The sequence below is a fragment of the Ciconia boyciana genome, chromosome 6 (assembly GCF_034638445.1).
Source record: "Ciconia boyciana chromosome 6, ASM3463844v1, whole genome shotgun sequence".
NCBI classification, from domain to species: domain Eukaryota; kingdom Metazoa; phylum Chordata; class Aves; order Ciconiiformes; family Ciconiidae; genus Ciconia; species Ciconia boyciana.
The window spans coordinates 18,256,276-18,272,451 of NC_132939.1; the positions used below are offsets into that span (position 1 = coordinate 18,256,276).

At 49.1% G+C, this 16,176-nt stretch overlaps 1 protein-coding gene across 1 annotated transcript in view; it reads right to left on the minus strand.

Moving 5' to 3' along the window:
• Window positions 1-723: 723 nt before the first annotated feature.
• CD81 (CD81 molecule) overlaps window positions 724-16,176 on the minus strand; it is a 33,649-nt gene continuing 18,196 nt past the window's right edge. Inside the window, exons 3-8 of the mRNA XM_072864949.1 lie at window positions 9,143-9,240; window positions 6,038-6,112; window positions 3,148-3,255; window positions 2,136-2,234; window positions 1,714-1,803; window positions 724-986 (exon numbers count right to left, since the gene is read on the minus strand). Of these exons, the coding sequence (XP_072721050.1) occupies window positions 924-986; window positions 1,714-1,803; window positions 2,136-2,234; window positions 3,148-3,255; window positions 6,038-6,112; window positions 9,143-9,240 (533 nt within the window). The 3' untranslated portion in view covers window positions 724-923. The remainder of the gene's footprint in view (window positions 987-1,713; window positions 1,804-2,135; window positions 2,235-3,147; window positions 3,256-6,037; window positions 6,113-9,142; window positions 9,241-16,176) is intronic.

The following is a 16,176-nucleotide window of genomic DNA, read 5'->3' on the forward strand; positions in this document are numbered from 1 at the left end:
AACAGTGGAAACTTAGTACAGAACTAGACTCTCCCCAGAACATACCTCTATAAAGAAATATTGAAGGAGGTTAAAAAAGTGACTTAATTTTCAGTTTGTTATATTTGAAAAATTAGGACTAAAATTCACCCCGAGCTACTGACCCTTTAATGTAATGAATCACTGGAAATGAGCCAATTTATAAAGTTATAGCCCCAAGAAAAAAACTCACAAAAACAAAAAGCCAAAAGCATCCCCACTCTTCAGAAAGTAAAAAAATTTAAGCATGACTGCTGTTAAGGATTGACCTAGTGATGCAAACAGGTCGTAGAGGAACAACGCGCCTGCGTTTCCCCCGGGACACATCGCACCCAGGTGACAGGGGCTGTTTCCTCCCTTCTCCTCTCCCCCAGCCTTTGGGCAGTCAGCCAGGCTTCCCTACAGACAGCTTGGAAATGCCAGGGAGCTGGGGTGATGGTAGGAAAAGATGAGTACAAATGAACAAATATGCTAAATCCTGCTTCAGCATCTAATTACGTATATAAAAAAAGTCAGTGTTCAAAAAGAGAGTAAAAACCAAGGCAAAGTTTTCTGGTAACAGGCTGCACCCTTCTCTGTACATCTTTCACCAATGTTATTTCTGAGTTATGGGGGGTGGGGAAGGGGGAAGAAGGACTCGATCTCCTGCTACAGCAGCTTTCCCCATCACACAAAACTGATGTGTAACTAACTCAGCCACAAGGATACGGGAAAGTTTTATTTATTTAAAAAAAAAAGTACTTCAAAATAAAAATGATAAGTACTGTATGGTAATATTGGAAGTGTTTATATACATAGTTTTCTTTGTCTTTTGTTGAAATGTCTCCTGGTCACTTGGTGGCACTTGGGGTCCCCTCTAGCGCCGTCTGCCCTGCTCCCCCCTTCCCCTCCCTGGCTTTCACGGCTCAGTAGACGGAGCTGTTCCTTATGCCACAGCACAGCACCATGCTCAGGATCATTTCGAAGATCTGTCGGGAGACACAGGGGCACCAGTGAGGTGCCGACCAGTACGATGCAGGAGCTCCCCCCTGTCCCAAGGTCCCCCACTCCACATAAACACTCTCATGCCAGAGATAAGGGCAGAGATGCTATGTCTTTGCTGCTGTTTTCATTAGGAGTCAGCCAATTCGAGATAAGATGTTCTCCCCTCTCTCGCTGGCAGCAGCGGTGGTATGTTGCAAGCCTCCCGGCTGCCACCTAGGCAGCAAACGCTTCGAGATCCCTCCGGCATTACAGCCCAGCCTTTGTGCAGGCACTGGGTTACCAGCCCACGCCACCCACCGCTCACTGGGGAGCAAACCCACCGTGGCAAAGAAAGAAAATCCCCTCCCACTGCAGACCCCAGCAACAAAACATGGCATCCTGACAAACAAGTGGTTTTGGAGGCAGTGAGGAGGTTCAACAGTGCTCTGCCCTTCTGGATGGGGTTGCAGGTTCTCCTGCTTTACTGCGCTCCCCGGGTGCCTGCCCTACCATCCCGACCCCCCGGAGGGATGACGAAGGTTGACGTGGAGGGGTGGCGTGGTCTCACCACGTCCCAGAGCAGCTGAGGTGCAGAGGGCTGGCGCTGCACGCTGAGCCATGGGGGCATCCGGAGGAGGGGGACGGATCCAGCCCAGCTGGAACAGGACCGGGGCACCCTGAGGCGGCTTCTCCCTGTCCCACAACAGCAGGGCGCCGCACAGTCACACTTACCATGATCACGGCAACCACGATGGCAGCAATACCAATCAGGTACAGCTTCCCGGAGAACAGCTCGTCAATTTTTTTGTGGCAGTTTGAGGACTGAAGCAGAGAAGCATGCCGGTCAGAAAGCCTGCTTTCCCCTTGCCTGCCCCCAGCACCCAGAAAGGCAGGTCTGCTTCCCCTCAGTCCTACTTGCGTTCCTGGGTCCTGGCTCTAGGACTTCCCACCAGACTTCACCCCTCCGCGCCTCCCAGCACCCTCAAGCAGGAACAGCAAAGGAAGAACCAACGGGAACCTCTGACATCCCTCTACACCATCCCCAAATAAATGAAATCTCTACCCTTTATCTAATTCCCAGTAAATCCACAAATTTCCCTGGCAGCTGAGTTTCCTCACAGGAGCTGCACTGAGCGAAGAGCAGCCGTGCCTACCTCAGTAAAGGTTTTCAGGAGGGATTCCTTTGGGCAAAGGTCTTCTCGCCACAGGGGAGTGATAGCTGCCATTGCACTATCAGGACCACAGCAGTGCAGCTACGTTGGGGTGGAACAACACAACAAAAAACCAGCATTAGCAGACAGCAAACACTCGTGCAATGCTCTCCGCACCATTAAACATCCTTGAAGCCACCCAAGACCAAGGAGGCATCTTGGAGGGGGAAACAAGGGAGGGGGAATAACTCTCCAAATTCGATTTTTTTTTCTTTCCATGCAATGCAGCTGCTTCCTACAATAGTCCCAGACAGGTCTGGCATTGGTATCCTGGAGAAGAGTGAACCCAACTCTCTCTAGAGATTTTGTTTCCTGCTGAGCAGAGGAAGTATCAGGATTAGTTCCTCAGTGCAACATTTTTCTTCCATTGATTTTTACTTAAATCAGGGATGCTGAGGTAAATGAAAAACAACTTAAGTAGAGCTCGGGCCAGACTTCCCAGCACAGGATGAAGGCCAGAATATTGAAGAGGGCACAACTCTGTTTCTAGACATGTAAGAACAGCAACCTTGACAGGCTAAGACCTGCATGTAGCATCATCTGCTTTAAACCCTGCTTTTCCCATTCATTTTCCTGACCCCCATGTTTAATTCTCCTTCCTCCCACATTCTCATTTCTTCTGGCTGCAAGAAACTCCTATGGAGAGATTTCTACACAGAGCTTGGAAAACAGGCAGCAGAATCCCAGCGCTGAGGACACATTTGATCCAGTTTGCTCCTAAGCATCAAAAAATCCAGCGTTGCCTTCATTCCCTGCCCAAGGACTTGTAGTTCAACTTATTACCTCTGCCTCAGTGAGAGCGACAGTCGCTCCTCACCATTTATGCACTGACAAACTGCATGCAGAAGTTAATCAGGTGTAACTGGCAGCACGCAGGATCCTATCCATCAGTGGTTGCTTTGGCCAACTGCACGTAGCCTAAGCAGAGCATGCAGCAAGACTGCCGACATCTTACCGTTTCATGAAAGGTCTTCACTACAGCTTTCCCGTTGTTCGTCTCCGATTCTGCCATGAGCGCTTGTTGAAACGCTTGATCGTAGAACTGCTTCACATCTTTGGCTATCTAGGAAAGACAAGGGAAAAACTCCCTTTCAGCCAGAGGAGAAGGAGGAAACCCACCCAGCAGATATGCCTGAAGCGGACAGGTTCCCTCTAATGGCACTCGCAGGTAGATGAGCAGTTTTACAATAGATTTGGACCCCGTTTATTTGCACAGGTGCGTGAAAAAAGGCCTGTCTTTCATAGGGCTCAAGTCCCTCCAGCAGTAGCATGTTAAGAGCAGCAAATATTAAGAACCTCATCCACCAGCCAGCAGGTTCCAGCCAACGCTATCCAAGTGCTCCCGCGAGCTCCTTCTAGCAGGCAAAGACAGCCAAGGCCTGGAGGGTGAACCACAAGATCTGAGATAGCTTTCAGCCCACATGGATTTGCTGTTGGGCTCAGGAATGCAGAAACGGCTTGTTCTGAACCACCTGACACATGGAGACAAAGCAAGCAGGCAACGTGTTTCCCACCGAGGCTGCAGAGGCAGGACATGCTGGGGAAGTCAGGAGGAAGTGGGGTGCACAAGCAAGGCCGTCTGTAGGTATGGGCACCTCGCCTGTCTGGCTCAGAGGGGATGGCAGGAATTTGGGGGAGATTGCACACTAAAGCCTAGTGAGGTGGCTCATTTGGGTCAGGCAGCTTAGGTACTTTTAGAGGGATGTCAAACTCTGGCTGGGTCCCTACCTGGAGTTAGGCACCCCCATCCTGTAAATGGTTATATGAGAAGTCTCATCTGTACTCTACACCCTGCCACCTGGGCTGGTAAATTGCAGCCACCCATGGGCTCCACAATGCAAAAAACCCCCTTATTTTCAGGGAAACTGGCCTTGTAGCTTCTCCTCTAACACCCTCCAATAATTTGGGAGAGACAGATAAAAGCAGGATATGCAAGAGAAGCAAAAGAAAAAAATACAGGCAAGTACAAAAGGGAAAACGCTTTCCAGAACATCTGCTCTTGGCAGCGCAGGCTGGATTAGCACACAGAAAAAGAAACTGCAGCAAGAAGGAGTGTGATTTAAATCAATTATCCCAGCATTTCTCCGTCACTGCTCAAAAAAGTTTGCTTTGGAGGGCGATGTTCTCTGATGAAACCATTTGATGCTGGTACATGGAAAAAAAAAAAAAAAAATAATCCTACATCTTGCCTCCCCATCCTGTATCTAAAGCATCTCCAAGAAGGCAGGCTGAGGAAGAAACTGCCTCCAGCTTCATGGAAGAGCATCCTGTGCCCACATGATAGGAGATGACTGTCCCGCCAAGGGGCTGCAAACCCAGGTGAACGGAGTTCCCGCTGGGAGCAGCCCTCGGTGCCTGGGATCATTCAGCGCTTCCCTCCCAGCCTGCATTGTTCCTGAGATGCCCCCGACCGAGGCAGGGAGAAGCAAGCCACCTGCCTTGTGAGCGGGGACTTCCAAACAGCCCATTCATCATCAAGGCTGCAAAAGCAGCTGAGGCCAACAGACTGCCACTGTTCATTTTAAACGGCAAAATTAATTTTAGGGGCTGAGGTCATCGCTCTTGTATTGGCCAATCCTAACCTTCTCATCTTTATGCTCTGATGGCCAAGCGCCTTCTTCCCAGCACAGAAAGCAATAGCCATGGGGTCCCTCCTTACTCAGGCTTCACTTTTTTTGCTGTCAGTTCAGTCACACATCTTGGACTCTTCAGGATTCACAAACTAACATCTGCAGGAGGCACAGCCCCTCTGCAAAGGTTAATGAGCTCGCCAAAGTTGCTAGGAAACAGCACCCTGCCTGCATAATAATATGTTTAGCCACGGAAGAGTTTATTCCGGTGAAGTCATGCTCTCTCCAGTGAATGACTACAAGGGTGTTCCCATTCGCGGCCGAGCTGGTCATCTGTGGCCTACGTGCATGTGAAAGCTGAGCAGGCTACCACCTACTTACACAGCTGGCTTACGTCTCTTAGTAAAGTAAACACATTTCCTACTCTGCCAGGAAGTCTAACCTTTGCTTTGAGCACAAGCAGTCCCCTTCTCTCCTCCAAATCCTCAACGGCTGAGTGATCAACACCCAGCCCGCTGCTTGCTGTAGCACAGCCATGGTTCCCATATACTGATAGTTTTGCTCTTGAGGACCAAACTCTGCATATGTGCAAGCACATGTGACCGTAGCGAAGGGAAGGTGAGCAGAAAGAGAAGGTGAAAAGCTGCAATTTTCAGTCCTACCCTTTAGCTAACCCCCTCCAGCCAGAGGACCTCATCCAAGCAGTCCCTAGCAGGGTGCCTGGGACAGACGCATGACTTCTACGCCTCCTGCATGCACAGCATATTGATCAGCAGCAAGCTCAGTCCTGGCAGACGAACAGCCCGAAGCAGGTTATACGATACTGGCAAAGAGCAGGAAGCATCAGGCAATCCCCTTAATGCAGACACAGGCTCTCCCCATATGGTATTCCCTCCCCTCGGGGCCACGCGGCTGGGTTGGCTCTCTGCTCTTTGGCACCTAGGACATGCAGATGGCTTTCCTTCACAACTTCATACGTGAATCAACTCACACTGTGACTGACAGTGTGACAGGCAAGGAGGAGACAGGGCTATTTTTATTCCAGATGTTGCACTATATACCGTAAAGGGCAGCTGCTACCATCAAGTGCTCACATTTAAAGTTCATCAGCCCGGCCAAGAGGAGTTAGGTGACCTGCCCAGGTCACACAGCTAATCCAAGCCCCCATGACTCAGTCCGGGAGCAGCTCGTGAGCAAAACAGCTCATGCTGGGATCTGCTGCGGTTCTGCCCCAGCCTCCCAGTCCCACAAATGCAGGTTTCAGAATCATCTTACTTGGTCTTTGTTGACAAATCCCCAAATTCCAGCCGCAACTTCACAGGCAAACAAGATCACCAGGCAAGTGAAGAACTGCAAAGACAAATCAAGAGAGGGACACTTAACGTATCTGGCTACAGGCAAAAGCAGCAATTAGGTGGGTAGAGGTGTGGAGCAGCACTTCTACTGACAGACATCAGAGCAAGGTGTCTCCTGACTTCAAACTTTTTTATCTCTCATACACGTGCTTAGCCCAAACACGTTTTCCTATAACTCATTGGATGCCACCCCACATCCAGACTTCCCGCTGGGATGGCTGAGCGGGGATTAGCAGAGCCCTTCTCACACAGGACTGGCAGGGATGAGGATGCCCTGTGCACCACAAGACACATTGCTCCTCTACATGCACCTGCAGGGCCATCCAGACAAGCTTCTTGCTCTGCTACAGATGCTCCAAGGATGGGAATTGCCAGTGCAGGGTTAAAAGCACATTTCAGCTGCTGAGGAGCTGCAGGGTGTCAGGGTGTGATTTATGGCCAGCTCTCTTGGCATCCACAGCCCTGCAAGGCTACTGCAGTTTTTTGCATAAATACTAACACTGATGTTTTCCCACAGTTCCCACCCTGTTCGTGCAATTCCAGCACTCCTCCTGCCATCCCCCCAAAGCCTCCCTCCATCTTTTTGTTCAGATCTTGGGAACATGTTGTGACAGTCGGTCTGTTAGACTGGGAATGGGAAGCTGTAAAGCTCATACATCAGAGTCAAGTGGGAAGGCACGGACAGGCATGCTCCACACGCAGCCAACATTACCTCCACGACAACATCACCCTCAGTGACTTCTTCCTAAGAAAAGCCCCAAATTGGGAGAGTTGGCATGGAAGTAAAGAAGCAGAAGAGGTGAATGCAGTCAGGGGAAGACATAAAATGACAGTACAGGATGGGACAACAGCCCCTGGATCCTGAGCAGTCTCTGTTCCAGACACATTCAGGACATTTTCTTCAACAGCAGAGGAAACAGGAGTTTCCAGAATGATGCTATGACCTGGCTCTTATGTGCAAGAGCAAAGGGTTATCAGCAAAACGGAAACAGGACTATTGACCTGACAGCAGGCAAGGACTTCCAACATCCTTGTGCAGTCCCAGAACAACGAACTGCTATTTAAACACCTATCTATCCCTGGTTCTCCAGGAACATCTTTAGGGGATTGGGTCCCACATCCCCCCCAAGGAATCACATCACCTTAAATCGCAGGTGCGAGGTCACTGTAATTCTCTGGTTAAGCACTAGGGTTCACTCTTGCAGTGGTTACCCTCCAGTGAAGGATGGCTCATTTATCCCAGAATTGGAGGTACAACTTCCTGCAGACTCAGTTCTGCGAGCTGGTTGCAAAACATCAGAGATGCAGCTTGACGCTTTGGGAACATGGCAGTGTTCCTGGCCTGGTGTTCGGATGTGCCCCTGCCCCTTCCTGGCGAGCAGTGCCCGCTCCATGCCAAGCAGCTCCCTCCTGCCTTCCTTGGGTCTCGCCACTCAGCTTCCATGCTGCCTTTGGCATGGGATTTTGATAGCATGGAGGTTCCTGGTACTTTCCCCTTTTGCAGTAAGCCTATAGTCACTCCATCAGCTGGCTGCAAGAGAGGGGAGAGCAGCTGCTTCACTGCAACACCCTAAGGACGCTGCCTGGAAATGTCCCTGGAGCACAGTGGGAGCCTTGGCCAGTGGAAAGCATCATCGTGAGCCATCTCCAGCCTTCTCATGGCAAGCCAAGGTGTGAGCAAACACGGCCAGCGCACAGCAGCTAGAGCTGCTAATTTCAGCCAAAGCAGCCGGTTTCCCTGTCGGGCCTTGGGTACGTTGTACCATCTGCCCTTCTAATCCTCTTTCCAACTCCAAGAGGGAGTAAGAGGTAATTCAAGTTCTGTAATCACTTGCATTAACAAAAAAAAATAATCCAAAGCTGCCAGACCTCGCTACAACAACCCCTGTTGGATTTGTGCACCGGCTCCTCCTATTCTCAGCAGCAGTGATAATGCCTGCAAGTCCTACAGACTCCTACAGCAGCTCTCATCCACCAACATTCAGAAGTGCTTTATAAAAGCTGGTGAGAAGCACCCCCTTCTTATTGGGAAACAGAAGCAACTAGAGGTGAAGCCATCTGCGAGAGCGAGGGAAAGCAGCTCCATTTCCCTCTGTCCCAGTTGAATCCACACCCATGGGTCACTACACCACCACCAAGAAAATTCCAGCCCAACGAAGCCAAGTGCTGGAAAGTCCTTCCATATTTTTTTTTACCATTTCTTTTTAATTGTTGGTTTTTGTTTGTTTTTTTGTTTTACCCCTCCAATTTTTTTTTTTTTTTTTTTTGCATTGACTTTAAAGCTGAACCACATATGAGAACTTGCTTTAAATAAATGGGTCTCCCTTACCCCAAGGCAAAGGTTTTGGTGTGGCTACAGTTTACACAATTAAGCTCATCCCGTGCCAGGAATCCCAAGCTGCTGCCTCACATCAAGGACGCCTGTAGCACTTCAGTAATGGATTTTCCAGGATGCACCTAGACATCCTCACTAAGATACTGTGGGAAATCTTTGCTGTTTCCTTGTCCAAACAGATAAAAATAGTAGGTGATTCCTTAAAAGAACTGGAATCACCACAGACAGCCTTGAAACGGAGTGAAAGGGGAAGCTGTAGGGGACATCAGGTAAGAAAGAGAGTTTAGTGGGTGTTTGGTAAGACAGCCAGACCATGATGGGGAAAAAAAGCATGGGGAGGTTTCACATACAACAGAGAAAACGAATATCCGAGAATCCTGCTGTTCACACCTCTTCTGCTATGCTGCTGGCTTCAGCCTCTGTCCTGCAGCCAGGCACAGGCAGCAGCTTGCAGCGTGCCTGCCAGCTCGGCCGGAGCTCCAGCAAGCTGGGCAGAGATGCCCTCGGCCAAACAGCGCTGCCTTGCTCCTTGCAGAGGTCAGCTGGTTCCCACCTACATGCTCAGGCACCCTCCCAGCCCCGTTCATTGCAAAAGTCTCCAACAAGGGAGGCACAGCCGTGTGCCGCCCAGCAGGGGTATGGCAGAGACATCACGGTGCCAAGCGGCATCCAAAGCTTTGCACCTCTTACCGTTCCCAGAAGGCACTGAGACTCCTGAATAGCACCATAGCATCCCAGGAACCCCACGAACATCATGACAGCTCCAACCGCGATCAGGATGTAGATTCCTGCAAGGGAGAGCGAGAGGCAAATGCATTACTGCAGAACTTTGTACGGCAGCACCCTAGCGCCTGGCCAGGCATGCTGGCTCCCCGGGGCAGCTAATTAGGGGTGTGCAGAATTAAGGCCTAGGAGATATGAGTAGAGGTGGCAGAAGACATAGTAGAGCAACAGAACATACACAGGTCAGATCTCAAAGTGTTTGAAGCTGCTAACACCAAAACTTAAAAACCCCATCACCCTCAAAAATCAAAGGAAACGCAGAGAGCTCGAGCAGTAATAGGCAGAGGACGTAGCAGGCAAGACAAAGGCTTTACAGCACCCTCAAAGCTGCTGTATGGAAGTTCCCATGGCATACATACTGTTTTAAATATTTAAGCAGAGGCAATGAAAATTATAAGTTAGTTTATCTTTTAAAATAAACAATAAGGCATATGGTTTCTTTATATAAACATCATACAAATATTTATCTGGCTAACACTTTAAAGACAGACGAGCCACAAAACTAAGGGGAAAAGCACTGCTTAAGCATCTAAATTAATATAAACTGGCTTTTGTTTGTTATAGGTTCTTCTACAGCGAGGAAGACATGTTTTACTTCAACTTATTAAATTTGCACAGTCAACTTACTCCATAACTAGTTCAAAGCTTGGAAACTAGGCATTGCGGGGGCTCAGAAAACAGAGGAATGAAAGTTTATTCGTCCAGGAAACATGAGCTTAGCGCAAGGCTCAGGTCTCCTGCCACTAGTAATCACCATGGTCTCACCAACCATGAGATTGGCGAGACCATGGTGATTACTCAGCCAAATGCTACCAGCTCAGTTAAATTTGTTTCCTCTTCCAAAAACACAGCTTTCTCCTGATGTATCCCATATATTTAGTGCATTTTTGGTTAACTAATATTCTCAAGTATTGTGGTTCTACTACTTTGTAAGTGACTCCTAGTTTCCATCCAAAAGCAATTTGACACATGCAAAAAATAATCAAAGAAATAATTACAAATGAGGCAAGACTGCAGTCCCCATTTTTAACTGATGGTGAGGAAAAAAAAAAAATCAGGATGAGAATAAACGTACAGGGAGCATCCCAGAGGTAACAGCAATACAGTGCACCTTGCTAGTGCTTGGGAGACACATCCCTTCAATTAAATGTTTTCTTTTGCTAGGAGTCAAAATGTTTTTATAGTTATTAATAGTCTGTCAACTCTCCTTTAGGAACAGCACTAAAGTATAAACACAGCTCAAGATTAAAACTGCTTGTACATGTCCGTCATGTTTAAGGTTTTTCTTATCTTTGCAGCTTTTAAACAACCTTCTGATAATTAAAGTGCAAAGTCTAAAGGGCACGCACTGCGAGCAGAGTTGAGCCAAGTTAAACCCTTCTTTAACAAACCAGACACATAATAACAGTCTCTCCTTGTCTAAAATCCCCTTACGGACATGTCAAACTTGGGAAAGGGTCAACTTTGGCTCCCGCTGCTTCTCTCTTTAAAACAAAAGTCACCAGCACCCAAACAACGCAAGCACCAATGCAAGGTCCAACCCGGCGAGAGGCGGTGACAGAAACACCGCCCCAGCAGCCCCGGCGCTGGGACCCTCCGGACGGCGTTTCTCACCAGCACCGCGCTCGCACAATGCCTCCCGCTATATTTAGGCGCCGCAGGAGGGAGGAAGCCAGCTGCAGGGGAAGCGCCGGCACAATGGGGCGTGCTGACCCCTCAGGAAGCCCCTCTTCACAAACCCTGACGGGCTCTGCGGCCGGTGACGCCAACATCCTTGCAGCACCACTGCCAGCAGAAAGAGGAAAAAAGCGCGAGTTGCACCTCCTGCTGTGGATCGAAGGGGCTTCAGCAGTGCCCCGTAGCTGCAAAAACCCAACGGGCAATTGGGTTGCTGAAGCTCCCTAGGAGGGGACGGGACACCTCCTTGCTTGAAGGTGCGAAGGGAAGGGAAAAACAAGCAAAAGAAAGCCCCCAGGAGAGTTTCTTGGAAAGGACAGGCCAGCAGTTACAGTTTTGTGGGCCTGCCTGAAGTAGAATTAGGTGATTTTATCCCAGTGGTTGGAGATGACGTGGGGTGGAGGGACTGGCAGTGGCAGCCGGGCAGAGAGCCAGCGTGGCGAGCAGCGGGCTGGGGTGTGTGCGGGAAGAGGGCCCCAAAGGGGCTAGAGGTGACGAGGAGGCATGAACGCATCCTGTAAAATGAAAGCTGTCTGCTGGACGCCTGCCAAGCTCCAGAGAGACTGATGGAGATTTTTGGATGCTACATAACTGCTGTTTCAAGAAGAACAATGTATCAGTAGTGGGCTCTCAAAAAAAGGTCTGCTTATTGTCACCAGAACCTGCCCAAGAACCAGCCCTCACCGCTCCAGCTTGTACCAAGGATGCTGCTGGTTTCGGTTTTCAAGCCGAACTGCGTCAGGTTTTTCCATCTTACAGCCTGGGGTGGCTCCACTGGAGAGTCCCCATGGCTCCACTGGAGAGTCCCCATTACAAGGTCCTCCGGGAAAATCAACTTTGCTCATCCCCGAGTGCAGCAGCTTCTGACTTCTCCTAACATTAGGTCAGCGGAGGGAAGACAAAGCTGGGCTGGGGGCAAGTCATTTCAACGTCTGAGAAGTCACCATTCATGCTAAGCACCCCGGTAGATAGGTAACAAGCAGATGCAGCACATATGGAGACCAAGCAGCATGATGCTGCAGGGACCCCAACAACCAGGTCACTCTCACAGATGGACAGAAGATTTTATGCTCAAATTCTTCAAAATAAACACTGAAGGCAACTTCCAGACTGAACAAATATAACCAGGAGACAACAGAATCACAGAGCAGCCCAGGTTGGAAGGGACCTCAAAAGATCATCTGGTCCAACCTTCTGTGAGAAAGGGAGCCTAGATGAGACTATCTAGCACCCTGTCCAATTATATATTGAAAACCCCCAGTGGTGGTGACTCTACCACAGCCCTGGTGAGCTTGTTCCAGTGAATGATTGTTCTCACTGTAAAAAAATGTCTTTCCTATACTGAGATCATCAGGAAAACATAAGAGCCACTGGCAGCTAGGAAAGTTTTGCTCTGAAAACTAGGAGGTAAAAGCCCAGCAAGAACCTCAAGTGATGGAGGAGACTAAGAGGGAACAGAGACATTTGCTGTTTTATAGAAGTCTTCCAGAGGCCTCTGTACTTGCTTCTTGCTGGGATTTGTGCAGCTTAAAAAAAAACAAAACCAAACCCGACCTGCTGAACTCCCACCCCAACAGGCTATGCAGACCTTGGACAGACAAGCGAGGTCCCGGCTTCCTGCTTCTCTCCCCACTCATGCTCTGCCAACTCCTTGCCAGAGCCAGCGCCGCTGTCAGGCAAGCAAACAGCAAGAAGTAAAGGAGGGAAGGGAAGAAGACATGCACCACGTGCGGTTTCCTGGCCGGAGCTCAGGGGATGCGACCGGTGGGGTGGGAGCAGCAGGAACGCACAGCCAGGCAGGGGAGAGGGCAGCGATGACTGGCCTGAACTCTGAAAACCACAAAAACCCCTGGAATGCTTTTGGGATAAAGGCCAGCTTCATTCCCAGGCACAAACAAGTGGCCGTTATGGAGTTGCCTTTTGCTACTGAGGGCCAGAGCACTACAGCCTCCTGGGAGGCAATGGAGCGGGACTCTGCTCTGGAATTGATTTAAAAGCAAGCATAAAATATTTAATGCAACGATAACATCTTGTACAATGAATGGTAGTGGTGTTTCTCCATGGAAATGCCATGCTGAAGGCTGCAAAAGCAAACGAAGGCAACCAAAGCGCCCAACCACATGCTTTGCATGGTGTTTGTTTTCCCACACCCATCCTTCCCCTCAAGGGATGGGGCTGGTGGGGGTTCTCTGCCTCCAGACTGGGTGCCAGGCAGCCGGGGGGCTATTTCACAGCAATCACAGCCCAGACAGGATGACCAAGCCCTCTTCCCAGAAAGCAGCCTGACACATCTTAGCTTTCATTCCTGGCAGCCAGCAAGAATGACGGCCAGCATGGTTTTGGGCTCTGCGTCTGTGAGCAAGGCACCTGTCATCCCCATCCTAAATGGCACATTATCTGCCTTAAAACCAGAGGAGACTTCCCCCCAGCCCCAGCCTCCTCACTATTTAAGCATCAGAGATGGGATTAACTCCTGGTAGCCTGTCCTCGATGGGAAACTCTTCATTGAAGCAGCATCCGCTCCTTCAGGGCTCCACCCGAACTGGCACGATTCTGCATGAGCAAGGCTCCATCTGCCTTTCACATGCCACTTCCCAGCTCATTTGTATTGCAGCTTTCTCAGGGGTTTTAAAACAAGAAATGCTGTTTGCCATAAACAAAAAATAAAATCAGAGAGGTATAAAATGCAAACCACAGTGCCTACAGTCATGCTGGTCCATGCAATGGCAGCAGGAGATAACCCTGGGAACTGCCAGAGCTGCAGCAACGGGTACAGTGAGCAAATAATTTCTAGGTGTTCATGGTACCAACATGCCTCCACATCCTTGAGCAACGTTACAGTGTGACTTATAACCCTACGGTGCAGTTCTCAGACAAGGCAGCAGTAAGCACGATTGCTAAAGCTGCCACATGTAACCAGCCACCCGTGAAAGCAAGCCGTGAGCCACAGGAGTTGGGGAAATCTTGGAGTTGGGGAAATCACAGGAGGACACACAGGGACGGGTGCTGTCAATATTGCCTGGAGTCCTCTATCTTCCTTTTGAGATGGAGCCTTAAAACAGAAAGCTTTAGGAAAGAGGGCCAACCAGTCTTAGTTTCACCTCCTTGTTACAGAGAGATTCAGGGTCCTGTCTGAATTCAAAGCAGGAGCATAGCAACCATGATAGGATCTCTTCGCTCAAGAGCATCAGTATGTAATGCATCAGAAAAAGCAGCAGCAATGGACCAAACATCACCCCCCCCTTCCCTGATGCAACCAGGATGCGTGCTGCTTTGGGCTGCGGGGACCTCCTAGAGCTTTAGCCACATGGAAAGCGCCCGAACATCAGACCCAGGGGACTGATAGTCACTGAGCACTTCTCTCTGGATGGTGCTAGGTGGGAAAGAAAAAAAAAGCAGCCAAGAGGCCAGCTTAGCTCCCAGCTCACGCAGATACCACCTCCATGGAGGGCCCTTTGCCTCCAGGCCAGGTAGGAAGCAGGATGGTTAATTCTGGGAGCAAGGAAGGGAGAGAAAAAGGAAGTATTCAATGTCAGTACTTGCTCTGGCATTACAGCAGCATAGCTGGTACCTGCAGGGTTGTAAAACCCATGTCCTGTCCCTGCTGAGAAGTAAAAAAACAAGTAGAAAAACTAGACCTTTTTTAAAAAAAATAAATAATGAAAAACAAATAAAAGGAGGAACAAGCACAGCAGAATCCCTCTAAAACAAGCAGGGAGTGGGCCAGCCCCAGCCAGCCCTCCCGTGCCCCACCATCCCCATCGGAGATGCTGTACAGCTCCAGGCATGGGCATTCCCAGGCAGTGCCCTACCTCTTCCCCCATTTCGCCCCTCTCCCAGCAGCTTTAACTCATTAAGCTAATGGAAGCCAGTCTCTTCCCCCAGGTCACCATGGCAATGTTTCCAAAAGACAAAAAAGAAAAAAAAAAAAAACACAAAACAAGAAAAAAGAAAAACCCCCAGCACCACACCATGCTTCCCAGGAAGCCCGGATGGCTCTCCAAGCCGTGCCTGCCCTCCCCACAGGATGCGCTTTAAAAAGGGGCTGAGAGCAGAGGGAAGAGAGATTTTCATGTTTACTCTCCTGACATGACTTCCACATGGAGCAACAGTGTCGCAAAGCATGGAGAGCTCTCCTGGGGCCATGTGGCTCACACGGGGAGATGAAAGGCTGTACATGCTGCCCTTGTCTGCAAGAACAATGCAAGAAGGAAGGAAAGGACACACCTCTCAGAAAAGCAAAGGGGAGGTGGAGAAAAGCCCAAACAATGTCTTTGTGCGTGCATACCCATACCCAAACAGACTCCACACAGAGATGCCACAGTCAGATTTTCTCTTCTGCCTACCCAGAAAACGCTCTAAGGAGGTTTTAGTTTCATAACGTCAGCGTGCCCGTGAGAGCTGGGAGGAGGTCTACTACACATCTCCAGCATTGGGATGGACAATGGTAACGCAGCACAGGAGACCCAGGCTGGACGTGCCAGCCCATCCTCTGCTGCCCCAGCCTGCAACACTTCTGGACACGTCTACGTGCCCCGGGGTCTCACCCATGGACAGAGCCCAAATCCTGCTGGAGGATTTCTTGTGGACTTTGCATGCCTAAGCATGTGCCAGGTTTTCAAAGGAAAACTGCAAAAGCTACGGGTTTAAACAGCTCTGAAGAGCAAGAAGCCACCTTTGGCACAGGTCCCCGGTGGCAGAGCCAACAAGAGGGGAAAAAGGAGGAGGACAACTACATTATTTGTAGTTGGATAGATCTGAACCCAAAATAACCCGATGGCACCAATTTATGGCCTTAAGTCATAACCAGTTTTAGTCTGCAGAGTAAATGAATCTCAGGAGCTGGTCACAATGAAGGTTGACTGAATTACAATTAAATACAAGTTGCTTTTTTAATAGAAATTGAATTCTATGATAAGAATACAAAAAAAGGAATCCTTGTATTGTCAGCTGTATGGTGTAAGCCAGATACTTAGAGGGAAGTACTGACAAAGTGTTTTGCCTCAAAAATACTATTTTAAAATGAATTTCGCTATTATTGAAGGAGTTGATCTGAAAGTGATTAGAGGAAAATCTAGAACCAGGAAATCTCAGCCTTTTTTTTCTTTAAGGGATTAAATAATTAAATTGCCCTTAACTGTAAGTAAGTTTATTTTCAAGAGAGAAAAATGCATGTACTACTACTTAAAAAAAATCCACATATATATTATTTTTTAAATAATCCATTTTACTCACTGTAGTTCAAGGCCAAATGCAAACCTTGG